The 14,328-nt window shown below is 33.2% G+C and overlaps 1 protein-coding gene across 1 annotated transcript; it reads left to right on the top strand.

Annotated features, from left to right (window-relative positions):
- The first annotated feature begins 1,570 nt into the window (after positions 1-1,570).
- LOC123886042 lies at positions 1,571-3,781 on the top strand. The gene is made up of 3 exons (XM_045935379.1): positions 1,571-2,774; positions 2,862-3,287; positions 3,354-3,781. The coding sequence occupies exons 1-3, from the start codon at positions 1,571-1,573 to the stop codon at positions 3,779-3,781; spliced, it is 2,058 nt and encodes a 685-aa protein (XP_045791335.1).
- The last annotated feature ends 10,547 nt before the right edge of the window (positions 3,782-14,328 follow it).

Raw genomic sequence — 14,328 nt, 5'->3', positions numbered from 1 at the left:
CTACACTCAGGTGGAGGGAATTGACTTTGATGAGACCTTTGCCCCCGTAGCAAGACTAGAATCCATAAGGCTGCTTCTTGGTGTAGCTTGCATCCTCAAACTCAAACTCTACCAAATGGATGTCAAGAGCGCCTTTCTAAATGGGTATCTTCATGAAGAAGTGTTTGTTGAACAGCCCAAAGGTTTCATAGATCCAAATCATCCGGATCATGTCTACAAACTGAAAAAGGCTTTGTATGGCTTGAAACAAGCACCAAGGGCTTGGTATGAAAGGCTAACTGAATACCTGATCAACCAAGGATACAAGAAAGGTGGAAATGACAAGACCTTATTTGTCAAAGAAATGAATGGAAACTTGTTGATAGCACAGATATATGTTGATGACATAGTCTTTGGAGGGATGGCGGAACCGATGGTCCAACACTTTGTGAGACAGATGCAGTCTGAATTTGAGATGAGCTTGGTAGGTGAACTAACCTATTTTCTTGGATTACAGGTAAAACAGATGGAAGACACAATATTTGTGTCGCAAAGCAAGTATGCCAAAAATATCATAAAGAAATTTGGCATGGAAAATGCTGCTCACAAAAGAACACCTGCTGCCACACATCTAAAATTAACCAAGGATGAGAAAGGTGTAGATGTAGACCAAAGCCTGTACAGAAGTATGATAGGGAGCCTACTATACCTCACAGCAAGCAGACCTGACATCACCTTTGCTGTTGGTGTATGTGCAAGGTACCAAGCTGAGCCAAAGATGAGCCATCTTATACAAGTAAAAAGAATTTTGAAGTATGTCAATGGAACTTCTGATTATGGGATAATGTATTCCCACACCAACAATGCTAGGTTGATGGGATATTGTGATGCAGACTGGGCTGGATGTGCTGATGACAGAAAAAGCACCTCTGGTGGATGTTTTTACCTAGGAGAGAATCTTATCTCATGGTTTAGCAAGAAACAAAACTGTGTTTCTCTATCCACTGCAGAGGCTGAGTACATTGCAGCTGGAAGTAGTTGCTCCCAACTTTTGTGGATGAAGCAGATGCTTAAGGAATACAATGTTGAACAGGATGCTCTAACATTGTACTGTGACAATTTAAGCGCCATAAATATTTCAAAAAATCCAATACAGCACAGTAGAACCAAGCATATTGACATTCGTCATCACTTCATCAGGGATTTAGTAGAAGAAAATGTTGTGAAGTTAGAGCATGTTGCAACTGAAGAGCAGGTAGCTGATATCTTTACTAAGGCTTTAGATGCTAATCAGTTTGAAAGGCTTAGGGGCAAATTAGGAATTTGCCTACATGAGGAATTATAGCAGTTAAGGCAGTATGTGCGCGCAACCATTTTGTTCTCCAAATTTCAACTATTGGCGCACGTAATTCAAGGAAAGACAAAAATTACTTTCCATAACTTCTCAATTACACGCTATCAACTCTCATGTCATCATTATTTCTTCTCTAAACCTTCAACTTCCACTAAACTTCTTGCTGCGATCTGCAACCTAAAATCATCATCTCAAATCATCAAAAACTTCAAAAACTTCAACAATTTCTCTGTGAAAATGTCTCAATCTTCCGGTTCTGCTCACATCAAAAACAAAATTGTTGATACTGTGAAAACAAGATCTAAATCGAAGAAGGAAGGAACAACTGTTGTGGTCGATGCGATGCCCATATCAAGTATCCCTGCAACCAGTTCTAAGAAGAAGAAATCTGCAAAATCCACTAAGAAAGTAAGTGAATCGTCTCCTTCAATTTCTATTAAGTCTGATTCTATTAAGTCTAAGAAGAAGAAACCCCAATCTCCCGTAAAAAGGGGTTTGAGCATGTCTGATCTATACTTGAGTAAGAATCCTTCTGATATTGCGAATGTGGAATCGCATGATGTTGCCTCCGGCAAAAATGCGAATGTTGAATCGTCTAATAAAGCTAATGAAGAAAGTGTTAAGTCTGTTTCTGAAAAGGTGAATCAAGAAACCCTTTCTGCAAAGGAAAACCCTAGTTCTGTTGAAACCCTAGGAAAAACCCAAAATGTTGCTGAGAATGTTTTTGTGACCAATAATCCTAGTGGTCCTGAGAATATGGCAGTTCCCACGAATGTCATAGCTGATGTTGCTAAAAATTCCCAAGAAAAGGCTGTTGTAACCGATGCTCCAACCGGTGTTGAGCCATCCCCTATACCAACTGATGCTGAGAAGGATGTTGAAGCATCCAAAGGAGGATCTAGCCCACATGCTAACACTGCCACTGGGTCGTTTGGCAGTGGATCTAATACTGAAGCTTCCACTGAAGAAGAAGTAAACAAAGATAGTACCCCTGGACATGTGGCTGATTCTGAGCCAGAGAATGAAGCTGGTGAGGATTCTGAGAAAACCACCAATGAAGAACAGAACATAGTGGATGTTGATGAAGTACCCTCTGAAGAAGATCTGCAACCTCCACCTACTCAGAAAGGAATTGGAAGAAGACTGAGAAGCAGGACCACTACACCTGCACCTGCTGTTACCACTACCCCTGTTGTCACCAAGAAAACAAAGGACACTACTCTGAAGCCTGTCAAGTATGGTCCTAAGAAAGGATGGAGCAAGCCTATACCTCCTCTTGAAAAGAAAAAGGGTGTGCTGAAAAGGAAGAGTGCACCATCAAGTGACTCTGATTTTGAAGCTGAAAAGGATGACTCAAGCATCAAGCCTCCTGCTAAGAAGGCTATGTCTGCTAAGAAGGCCATGTCTCAAGCTGCTGCTCCTGACACTGAAGATTTCCCTTGTGACAATGTTTCATTTCATCTTCCATCTTATGCTCAACGATGGGGAATCATTTGCAAAAGAAGATTGGCTCTGGAAAGGGAACTAGGCAAAGATATTCTGGAATGTGAAGAGATTGTGAGTTTGATCAATGATGCTGGATTGATCAAAACTGTGTGGGGCTTAGGCTCTTGCTATGAAAAGCTGGTTAGGGAGTTTGTTGTCAACATTCCTATAGGTTGTGACAATCCCTTGGACAAAGAATATCAGAAGGTATATGTTCGAGGAAAATGTGTGACATTCTCTCCAAGTGTGATCAACAAGGTGCTGGGTAATGCTGATGATCCTCATCCTGACATAGAGGTATCTGACAATGTGGTCTGCAAAACTATCACAGCTGAAAAGGTGAAAACCTGGCCAAAGAAGGAGAAGGTACCTGCAGTGAAGCTGACCCAAAAGTATGCTATCCTGAATCGTATTGCATCTGTCAACTGGGTTCCTACTACTCATGCTTCTGACATTGCAACAAATCTGGGTAAGCTCATTTATATGATTGGTACTGGTACAAAATTTAATGCTGGTCTATATATTTTCAATCAAGTTGTGCAGCATGCTAAGACTTCTGTCACCAAGCAACCCATTGCATTTCCAACTTTGATCTGTGACATCATCTTGTCCCAACATCCTAATATAAGGCATGAGGGTGAGTCTGCTAAGAAAAGGGCAACTCCTCTGGCCATTCATCAGAAGCTGTACAGTAAACAGCATGCTCCAGATATTGTTGGACCATCAAATGCTGCTGCTGACACTCCTATGACAAGGAAGGAGATGATTGCTATGCTGGAAGCAAACTGTAAGGAGCTAGATGAAAAGAAGTTGCAGTTTGAAAGGATGATACATGCTCTCAGGGTTGAAGAGGCTACAGTTCAAGCAGCTGATGCAGGTGATGATGGTACTAGTGGTGAAGAAGAAGCTGACTCAGATGCTGAAGGAGAAGAAAGTGATTCCTCCCCGAGTGCTTCTGTGTAATTCTGATGTTTCTTTATTTGGATTTTTGTTTTGCATGTCTGTGGGCTGAGCCCTGAATTTAGCACCTAGTGTGCATGGTTTGTAATATTTTGTCTGCACTTTCTGTCCTGCTACTATCTGCACTGCTTTTGGATATTTTTTGTTCCCATTCTGTCTATTTTGTGGCTAAAAAGGGGGAGAAACTAGACTATGCACTAGACTATATGCATGTGCCATCAGACTATATGCATGTGCCATCAGATGCTGGATCATCTTATTTTATGCATGTGCCATGAATTAAGGGGGAGTAAGAACTTGGTACTCGCATCTACTGTTGAGGGGGAGCAATATTTTACTGCTAAGCACACAATGTGCTACAGCATGTTGAAGCATCATATGTTCCTGAGAATCAATTTTTCTCAGCCTTGAGGGAATTTATTTTTCCCCAGTGTTTCTTTTATGAGAATCTTATACTCTCTATTGGCAATTTCCTGTGAGGCTACTTGTGCTTGTCCTTCTGCTGTTGCATGCCTCTGAAGTTCTAATTTGATACATAATAAATATGCTATTTTTATATGAGGGGTTATTAAAACAAGCATGTTAATCTGTTCTACTTTACTTCAAGACTGTGTGCCTATGTTGAGTTGAAGAAAGGTAGCTTGTGTATCTCACTAGAACGGTTGAAATAATCTTAGGATGTTTTAGCCAAAAATTGCCAAAGGGGGAGATTGTTGGTGTTGTATGGTTGGCCTCATTTTGCTAAAACATGTGATCCTGTCTGATGTGGAACTACACGCTTCCACCATCAAGTATAAGCAAGATGTTCGGTACAATGCTTCAACATTGGATACCACATCCAGTAGGTCGGGCCTGTGTATGTTGAGATCTCGCGCCTAAGTTCTAAATATGGAATCCATAATAAATGTTCGTTTGTGATAAGGAGTGTTGTCACGTATAATTAATAATGGATCTCGTGATCAAGTTTTGTTTGCTAATCAGATCTTCAAGTTAAGGAAACAAAACATTTTAATTGAAGATTATTCCATGAAGGAACCTTTAATCATGCTGTGCTATTGAAGACCTAGCCCGTGCTAGTGTAGGTTATTTAAAGGATGTTGACACCATTGTTCAAATCACTGAAACCAGATTTGAGTCTTACAAAGCGTGAGTTTAGGTTTTAGTATTGTGTCTATTGTGTTCTAAGTCTTGTGTTGATTTTCCACTAGACTAGGAACTGTGTGTTTGTGCATTGTAATATCTCTGGAGCTTCTAAGCAAGGAGATAGTGTGTGTATACCATTCCAAAGCTTTTAAGCACGGAAGTGGTGTGAGTGTTTTATGAATTGTGTCTTCACTTATTAAATCTAGTATTGTACGATCACAGTGGCTGTGGTCAAGAGGAGGTGAGCGGAGGTTCTCATACCTAGGTGTGTCTTAGGTAGAATATAGCACGGGTGGTGATTAGGTGAGAAGTCATAAACGGGAAGTTTATTGAGGGCTTCAAACTAATACTATCATAGTGGATTCACTCCTGGATTGGTATCCCCCAAGAGTAGGCTTATGCTGAACTGGGTTAACAAATTACTGTGTTAATTTACTTTTAGTTTGTTTAGTTTATTATTCCTTGTGTATGCGCTATTGGATGTTGGATCATTGATTCACGCATTAAAAGTGTATTATAGTGGTGAAGCGTTGAGTACAACATCTTAACACTAGTGTGCCAGAATTTCACATCACCATTGAATATAGGGGCTTTTCTATTGCCACTATGTTCATGTGATTCATTACTCAAGTAGTCAAAACCAAAAGCATTTCTAGGACCACCACCAGCACCACTAGCATCACCGGCTTCACTGGTTGTTCTAGTGCTACTATCGTCTCCTCCAGACATAGTGTTCTCACAAGATCTTTACTGTCTCATTGTTAGGTGAAAGTAACAGACCAGAGCTCTAGATACCAATTGAAGGTGTGAAAACACAAGAAGGGGGGGTTGAATTGTGTTTTAGCCAAGTTAAAACTTTTCCCAAGTTCTTAACTTAACTAAATTTGCAGCGGATAAGTAACACAAATAAAAACAAGATAAGAGAGAGAGAAAGCACACAAGCAATTTATACTGGTTCCTCTCACAAAACGAGAGTAGTCCAGTCCCCTTGCACTTCCAAGGGATTTCACTATAATCACACAAGATTACAAATGCTCAAGCACACAAGCAAGAGACTTCACAACAATGCTCAAGCACACAAGCTTAAGACTTCTCACTTAAGCACACAAGCTTAAGTTTTCTCAAGTACCAGAGATAATAAAGTAGTTGAAAGAATACAACTGCTCTTAGGAGAACATAAAAGAGCAAATACAATGAATACAAAGTATTTGAACTACAAGTGCAAAAACACTAGTTCAGAGGTTCAGAGCTTGTATACAGAATTCAGAGTTTGTTCGAGCGCGTGTTAAATCCTTGATATAAATTCTTGTCTTGTATTATACAACTGATCCTTCTAGTATATATATAACCAGAAAAAGAGTCGTTGCATAAAGATGACCGTTGAAGTAGATAACCTTTTGTCTTCAAGCAGCTTGTCTTGATGCAGTTGGTTGTTTCTAAAACTGAGTAAGAGTTTCAGACACTTTGACCATGTGCAGAGAAGACTTTCCTTATTCAGCTAACAAGTCTGATGTCCCACGTTCTCAAGAGTGGACAGACAAAATAAGAGTAGCTGTTCTGATCAAGCTTGAAAGGTCCTTTTCTTCATTGGTAGAAGAGTTGACTTGCAAAAGAGAATCTTTACAAACTTCAAGAAGATCTTCAGAGTTTGATGAAGCTAAGACCTTAAGAAGTTCTGACGACTTCATCATCTGAAGGTTGTAACCTCTGAAGTTCAACATCTTCTGAGCGCTTATAAACTTCTGAATACATATCTTCTGAGCTTCATTCAGAGCTTATCTTAAGCTAATATCTGCACACTTGAATTAAATTTTTAGTCCTTCCAATTGTTTATTAATACTTTGTTATCATCAAAACCTTAATAGATTTAGGGGCAAACATTTTCAAATCAATTTTGTTCCAACAATAATTTCATTTATTTGATGTATTTAGAAAATAGATTTTGAAGGAACCATTATCTTGTGGAATTATGCCATGGACTAAGTTAATCTATATAATTCCGTTTATTTAAGTATCCTAATATATACTTATGTTTTTTCAGATAACTGAGTTAGAAAAGTCTAAGAGATGACAAATGTTCGGAGTCTAGTTAGCACTAATTAAGGATCACGAAACAACATCACATGCTAGGAATATTGAGATATTTTGTTAAATCCTTATTTTGACTTAACGTGTTGTATATTTTGCCACTCTACTAATGGTTAGGTTTTAGTTTTTTCAATGATTGAACTACATTAGATTATTCTTTTTTTTTTCTTTTGGAGTTTCATGTATTTTAATCAGATTTTTTATGTATAAATGTTGTTAGTATTGAATTGAATGAATTATATAAATGAGATTAAGTTATTTATAATTATATATTTGTGCATTTTAATTTTCTTGTTATTGTACGGATATTGTAACTATTATTTAATTAGCTATCAAAATGAATAAAAAAATGTTTTAAATTAATATTAAAAAAGACTAGTTTGCGACGGTTTTAAAACCGTTGCAACCTCTACTAATAAATCTATTATCACGTGGGAAAAAATATAGTGACGGTTTTGAACAGATGTAACGACGGTTTTGAACAGATGTAACGACGGGTTTCAAAACTGTCGCAATCTTCTACTGCGACACACAAATCAGCAACGGTTTAAGAACCGTCGCAGATGTACAATTGCAACGGTTTCAACCGTCGCAGGGTACAATATTAACAGTCGCAAAATGCTTATTTTCTTGTAGTGATTTAATGTGGGGTACTAATTGTAATTATTATTATTATTATTATTGAAAACATGCAGAATGCAGAAATCGCTACAACACACTTCTCTATATATAGACAAACTTCAATATCTGATTAGAAAATAAATTTTTACCTCACTTCTTCTAGTAGTCCCTGCAAAAGCGCAGAAACCTTGATCGATCCACAACGTTTAGGGTTTAGGGTACGAATGAAGAAATAAGACAAAATTTCTATTATATTTATAGGGTTCAGTTAGAATGATTAAAAAAAATTGAATTTGGTTGATTTTGGGTTTGTTTGTTATAGATCTTTTCAAAATATATATCTATATGTATAAATTTCAGATAGTTCTCATATTACTTATCTCAACCCTAATCCACGTTAGCCACTCACATCCAATTATATCACTCAATCATGTCACATTATTTCCTTATATTACTAGAACATCAACCCGTGCGGTGCACCGGTCTGATTAGCTGTAAGATATATAATGATTAAATAAGATATGATAATTCCAATAATGTAAGGTATATGAAAAAAGTTGAGTAACATTAAACGATAGTTCAACAATAATTTTGGAAAAATATTCATACAAAGAAAATTATGTTTTTGTGGAAAGTAACCCTAATTTAAGTCTCCAATTAAAAATGTTAAAAAATGTTCTCACCGAGATTTGAACCCATGTCCTCTCACATTTACTTAGTTTAATTGTCACTACACCATTTGAATTTATTTGATATATTTTGCATAGATCAATCTATAACTATGTCTTTATGATCCTAATTATAATTATAGTGATATATTTTTTACGGTATTCCTCTATCAACATATTTTGACATGATCCTATAATTGGAATTAACTAATTTTTTTCAAATTCAATAGATATTTTTTCAACTATTCCTAATATATTTCGTCAAAAAAAAAACTATTCCTAATCTTTTATATTATTTATATATATAAATCCTATATAGTTGTGGAATTGCCTATCTAAACCCTAATCCACAAACCAATAAAAATCTTTCATTTAGCCACATCATCCACTTACATCAATTTAATGTGGGGTACTAATTGTAATTATTATTATTATTATTATTATTATTATTATTATTATTATGGGTTATTGAAAACACGCAGAATGCAGAAATCGCTACAACACACTTCTCTATATATAGACAAACTTCAATATCTGATTAGAAGACAAATTTTTACCTCACTTCTTCTAGTAGTCCCTGCAAAAGCGCAGAAACCTTGATCGATCCACAACGTTTAGGGTTTAGGGTACAAATGAAGAAATAAGACAAAATTTCTATTATATTTATAGGGTTCAGTTAGAATGATTAAAAAAAATTGAATTTGGTTGATTTTGGGTTTGTTTGTTATAGATCTTTTTAAAATCTATATCTATATATATAAATTCCAGATAGTTCTCATACTACTTATCTCAACCCTAATCCACGTTAGCCACTCACATCCAATTATATCACTCAATCTTGTCACATCATTTCCTTGTATTACTAGAACATCAACCCGTGCGGTGCACCGGTCTGATTAGCTGTAAGATATATAATGATTAAATAAGATATGATAATTCCAATAATGTAAGGTATATGAAAAAAGTTGAGTAACATTAAACGACAGTTCAACAATAATTTTGGAAAAATATTCATACAAAGAAAATTATGTTCTTGTGGAAAGTAACCCTAATTTAAGTCTCCAATTAAAAATGTTAAAAAATGTTCTCACCGAGATTTGAACCCATGTCCTCTCAAATTTACTTAGTTTAATTGTCACTACACCATTTGAATTTATTTGATATATTTTGCATAGATCAATCTATACTATGTCTTTATGATCCTAATTATAATTATAGTGATATATTTTTTTACGGTATTCCTCTATCAACATATTTTGACATGATCCTATAATTGGAATTAACTAATTTTTTTCAAATTCAATAGATATTTTTTCAACTATTCCTAATATATGTTGTCATTTCCATAGTTATTTTGAAGAACTAGACACTTACCCGTGCGATGCACGGGTCTAATGCTCTAATTTATAGCGTCAAAAAATTATTTGTATAAGTAGTAAATTTAAAATTGAAACAATAGGTATTATCAAAATAATAGTAACAATAGAAGTTATCTCAATGTGATATAGATGTTAAATATGTGTTTATACATTTAAAAAACTTATTTATACGTCACATTTGAAGTTACTTTGGTATCTTCTTCGTTAACATTGGTTAGCAATATCTTTAACTCATTCTTTAAAATAATTTTGGAAATGACAACATATAACTGACCATGGAAAACAATTGATGTTGAAACATAAGTTTTTTATTTTTATATTATAAATCTCATTGGAGGATTCTGAGTTAAACTACTTCATCATCCCTTACAAAAAAACTACTTCATTATCAAATTTGACATTTGTATTAATTTGAAACTTATTGGAGTCTTCATTATCTCTTACCAAAAAACTACCTCATTATCGAATTTGACATTTATATTAATTTGAAACTTATTGGAGCAAAGGTAAACCAACTTAACTGATCATACTCAAATATCGAATATGATAAAAATCATAACAACCATTAGTAAATTTTATTTTATCTATTTTTTTTACTAACATTAGGAAGTAGTCCTCACAATAATAATAATAATAATAATATACACAAAGATTGGACAAAAGATTATTAATAAAAGCATTAACTATTTTGAAAAAAAAAACAATAAAATACACAAAATAATAAAATGAACAAAAAAAAAGAAAAATAACCCAAAACAACAACAACAACAATAATAATAATAATAATAATAATAATAATAATAATAATAATAATAATAATTACAATTAGTACCCCACATTAAATGTATGTAAGTGGATGATGTGGCTAAATGAAAAGTTTTCATTGGTTTGTGGATTAGGGTTTAGATAGGCAATTCCACAACTATCTAGGAGTTATAGATTAGTGGAATTATATATATATATATATATATATATATATATATATATATATATATATATATATATATATATATATATATATATATATATGAGTTAAAGATATTGCTAATTAATGTTAATGAAGAAGATACCAAAGTAACTTCAAATGTGATGTATAAATAAGTTTTTTAGATGTATATATATATATATATATATATATATATATATATATATATATATATATATATATATATATATATATATATATATATATATATATATATATATATATATATATATATATATATATATTCCACTAATCTAACCACAGTGTATGAGTATGACCACAAACCATTTTCATAGTGACATGACAATTTATAGATTACCAACTTATTTTGGTAGATGCAATAGGATCCATTGTAATCTTTTCAAAATGTATAAACACATCTTTAATATATATCTTATATTTACATCACTTTTATTATTATTATTATTATTATTATTATTATTATTATTATTATTATTATTATTATTATTATTATTATTATTATTATTATTATTATTATTATTATTATTATTATTATTATTTTGTTGTTGTTGATGTTATTATTATAATTTTCATAAAACTTATTGTTTCAATTTATACGAATGATTTTTCAACATTATAATATAAAATACCGCATAACACCCGTGCGATGCATCGCACGGGTGTGAGACTAGTAAGCTTGTATACACAAGCAAACCCTAAACCCTAATTTGTTTTCTTTGTTTTCCCTCCATTTTATCTTGCAATTTTTATTAAAAAATAATATAATTTTGTTTTGACAAGGATTCGAACCCGCAACCCTTCAGTGCAAGACAATATTTCCAACCACTATGGCAAGCATACCAATTATGATTAAAATTATGTGCAATAATTGATAAGCACCATCAGTTTTAAAAGTATATCATATCAAAATTATTGTTGACTATATTATTCATCACAAAATATTTTTATGTCTTTCCTGATCCATGATTTTTTTTCTACCAGATCATAAATTTATAGAATAATTATCATGTGAGATTTGAAAAGTTATTATCACGTGTGATTTGGAAAGTTATTATCAAACTCAATTATGTTAAATCAATTTTTTTTTGCAATACAACCAAACACAACCATAGTCATGTCACTAATCACATTCATTATTTTGATTTTAACATTGCAAATTTAATATTAACCGATGATCAATTGATACAATATGCAATAGCAGATATTGAGATGATGTTACGTAGTTGTGGGAAGAGTTTAAAAGATTATCCTCCAATGTCTAGAGCAGCCACATCATTAGTTCTTGATATACAAAATAGTTTAATACACGACAAATTGAATTATAACAGACAATCATTAGCTGAGGAACATGTTAGATTGATGTTAACGACTTCAGAGCAACATAAAGTATATGACACAATCATGACAAGAGTTAACAAAAATAAACCTAGTGTGTTTTTTCTTTATGGTTATGGCGGTACAAGGAATACATTTTTCTTGAGGGTCATGTCAGCCGCATTACGCTCAAAAGGTGAGATAGTTTTAACAGTTGCCTCAAGTGGGAACGCTACATTGCTTATACCTGGCGGTAGAACAACACATTCAAGGTTTTCTATTCATCTAAATGTTGACGAGTTTTCAACATGTACCATAGTTCCTAAAAGCCCGTTGGCGCTATTAATACAAAAAGCAAAGCTCATTATATGGGATGAAGCACCAATGATGCACAAACATTGTTTCAAAGCTGTTGATCGAACTTTAAAAGATATTCTCGAGTCTGTTGATGAAAAAAATACACACATTCCCTTCAGTGGAAAAATTGTTGTTTTTGGCGGAGATTTTAGATAAATTCTACCAGTAATACCCAAAGGTACAAGGCAAGAAGTTGTTCATGCTAAATTCTTCAGTTCTTTGGTATTTTTGTGAAGTTTTAACATTGAGTAAAAACATGAGGCTTCTCGGTGGTGCTTCGAGTGTAGACGTTGAACAAAGAAGATTGTTTTCTGAATGAGTTTTGGGTGTTGGCAATGGAGAAATTGGAGATGACAACGACGGTGATTTAGAACTTGACATTCCATCAGATTTATTGATTCCAAATTCAGGTGATCCTCTTGCTTCTATCGTTGAAAGCACATATCCTCAACTTTTACAAAACATGAACGATATAACGTATTTCCAAAATAGAGCTATACTAGCTCCTAAAAATTCAATAGTCGACACAATAAATGATTATATGTTGGATTTAATTCCTGGTGAAGAAAAAACATATTTGAGTTATGATACTCCACTCACACAAAATGTAGACAGTCAAACAGTGGATGATGTTCATACTCCCGAATTTTTGAACACGATTTCTACGTCGAGACTTCCAAATCACAAGTTGAGACTTAAAGTTGAAGTTCGAGTTATGCTATTAAGGAATTTGAATAAAAAATTAGGATTATGATGGAACAAGACTTATTATTACGAGATTGGGAAAACGTGCTCTTGAAGGAAAAATTATTTCAGGAAGTAATATTGGTGATCAGGTTTTCATACCTAGATTTTCTCTGACACCATCTGACGTGAGAATTCCTTTTAAATTTCAACGGAGACAATTTCCTATAATGATTTCTTTTGCGATGACTATTAATAAGAGTCAGAGACAATCTTTAAAGCATGTTGGGATATATCTTTCGACGCCAGTGTTTTCACGTGGTCAGTTGTATGTTGCAATTTCAAGAGTTACTTCTAGAAAATGATTAAAAATATTGATCATCGATGACGACGGTGAAGATACGACTAAGACTTCGAATGTGGTCTACAAGGAAGTCTTCCGTAATATAACATAATTTTCTTTGTATGAATATTTATCCAAAATTATTGTTGAACTATCGTTTAATGTTACTCAACTTTTTTCATATACCTTACATTATTGGAATTATCATATCTTATTTAATCATTATATATCTTACAGCTAATCAGACTTGTGCACCGTACGGGTCGATGTTCTAGTATATTTTGATAATCACATATAATTATAACGATTTATATTTTCCAACACGTAATTATAAATTATACTGCTATATATTTTTTTCAAATCTTTCTTTTTGCTTTTGTTCCCGTTTATACGGATATAATGATTCTTATATTTTAAATTACCTATTAAATTACCTACAATAAATTACAAACAAATTCCAAGCTATAATTACCAATATATAATTACCTATAAAATTATTTTCCAACCAATAATTACCTATATTAAATTGTAGGTAATTTCAACGGTTTCTAAATGTTTGACCAAATTACCTATAATCACGGCTATAAACGGATTTTTTTCAAATGACCTTTAATTACCTGTAATATTACACACTTATAATGTTTGACTTTTGATAATTACCATTTACCATAGAATGCTTATAAAAAAAAAAACCATTTACCATAGAATGAAAATAATATGCATTTAATGTCTTAACAAAAATATACCATTGTCATATAACGACATTTTACTATAAAAAGAGCATTACCAAAACGTTTATTTCCACACTACTCACTACTATTTTACATATCAAACAATATCTTCATTTCAACTATTGCTATGGCTATGGTTAATAGAGGTTTTCAAATTTCTTAATTATTGTTTGTTGTTCATTTTTTTCCACTAATCTTTTTAACCAAGACTATATATTTTTTTTTTTTTGTTTGTTTAAGGAATATTTTCGGTAA

Source organism: Trifolium pratense, linkage group LG5 (assembly GCF_020283565.1).
Source record: "Trifolium pratense cultivar HEN17-A07 linkage group LG5, ARS_RC_1.1, whole genome shotgun sequence".
Lineage (NCBI taxonomy): Eukaryota > Viridiplantae > Streptophyta > Magnoliopsida > Fabales > Fabaceae > Trifolium > Trifolium pratense.
Note: the sequence above shows the minus strand (reverse complement) of the source record. Positions and strands in the feature narration are given on the sequence as shown.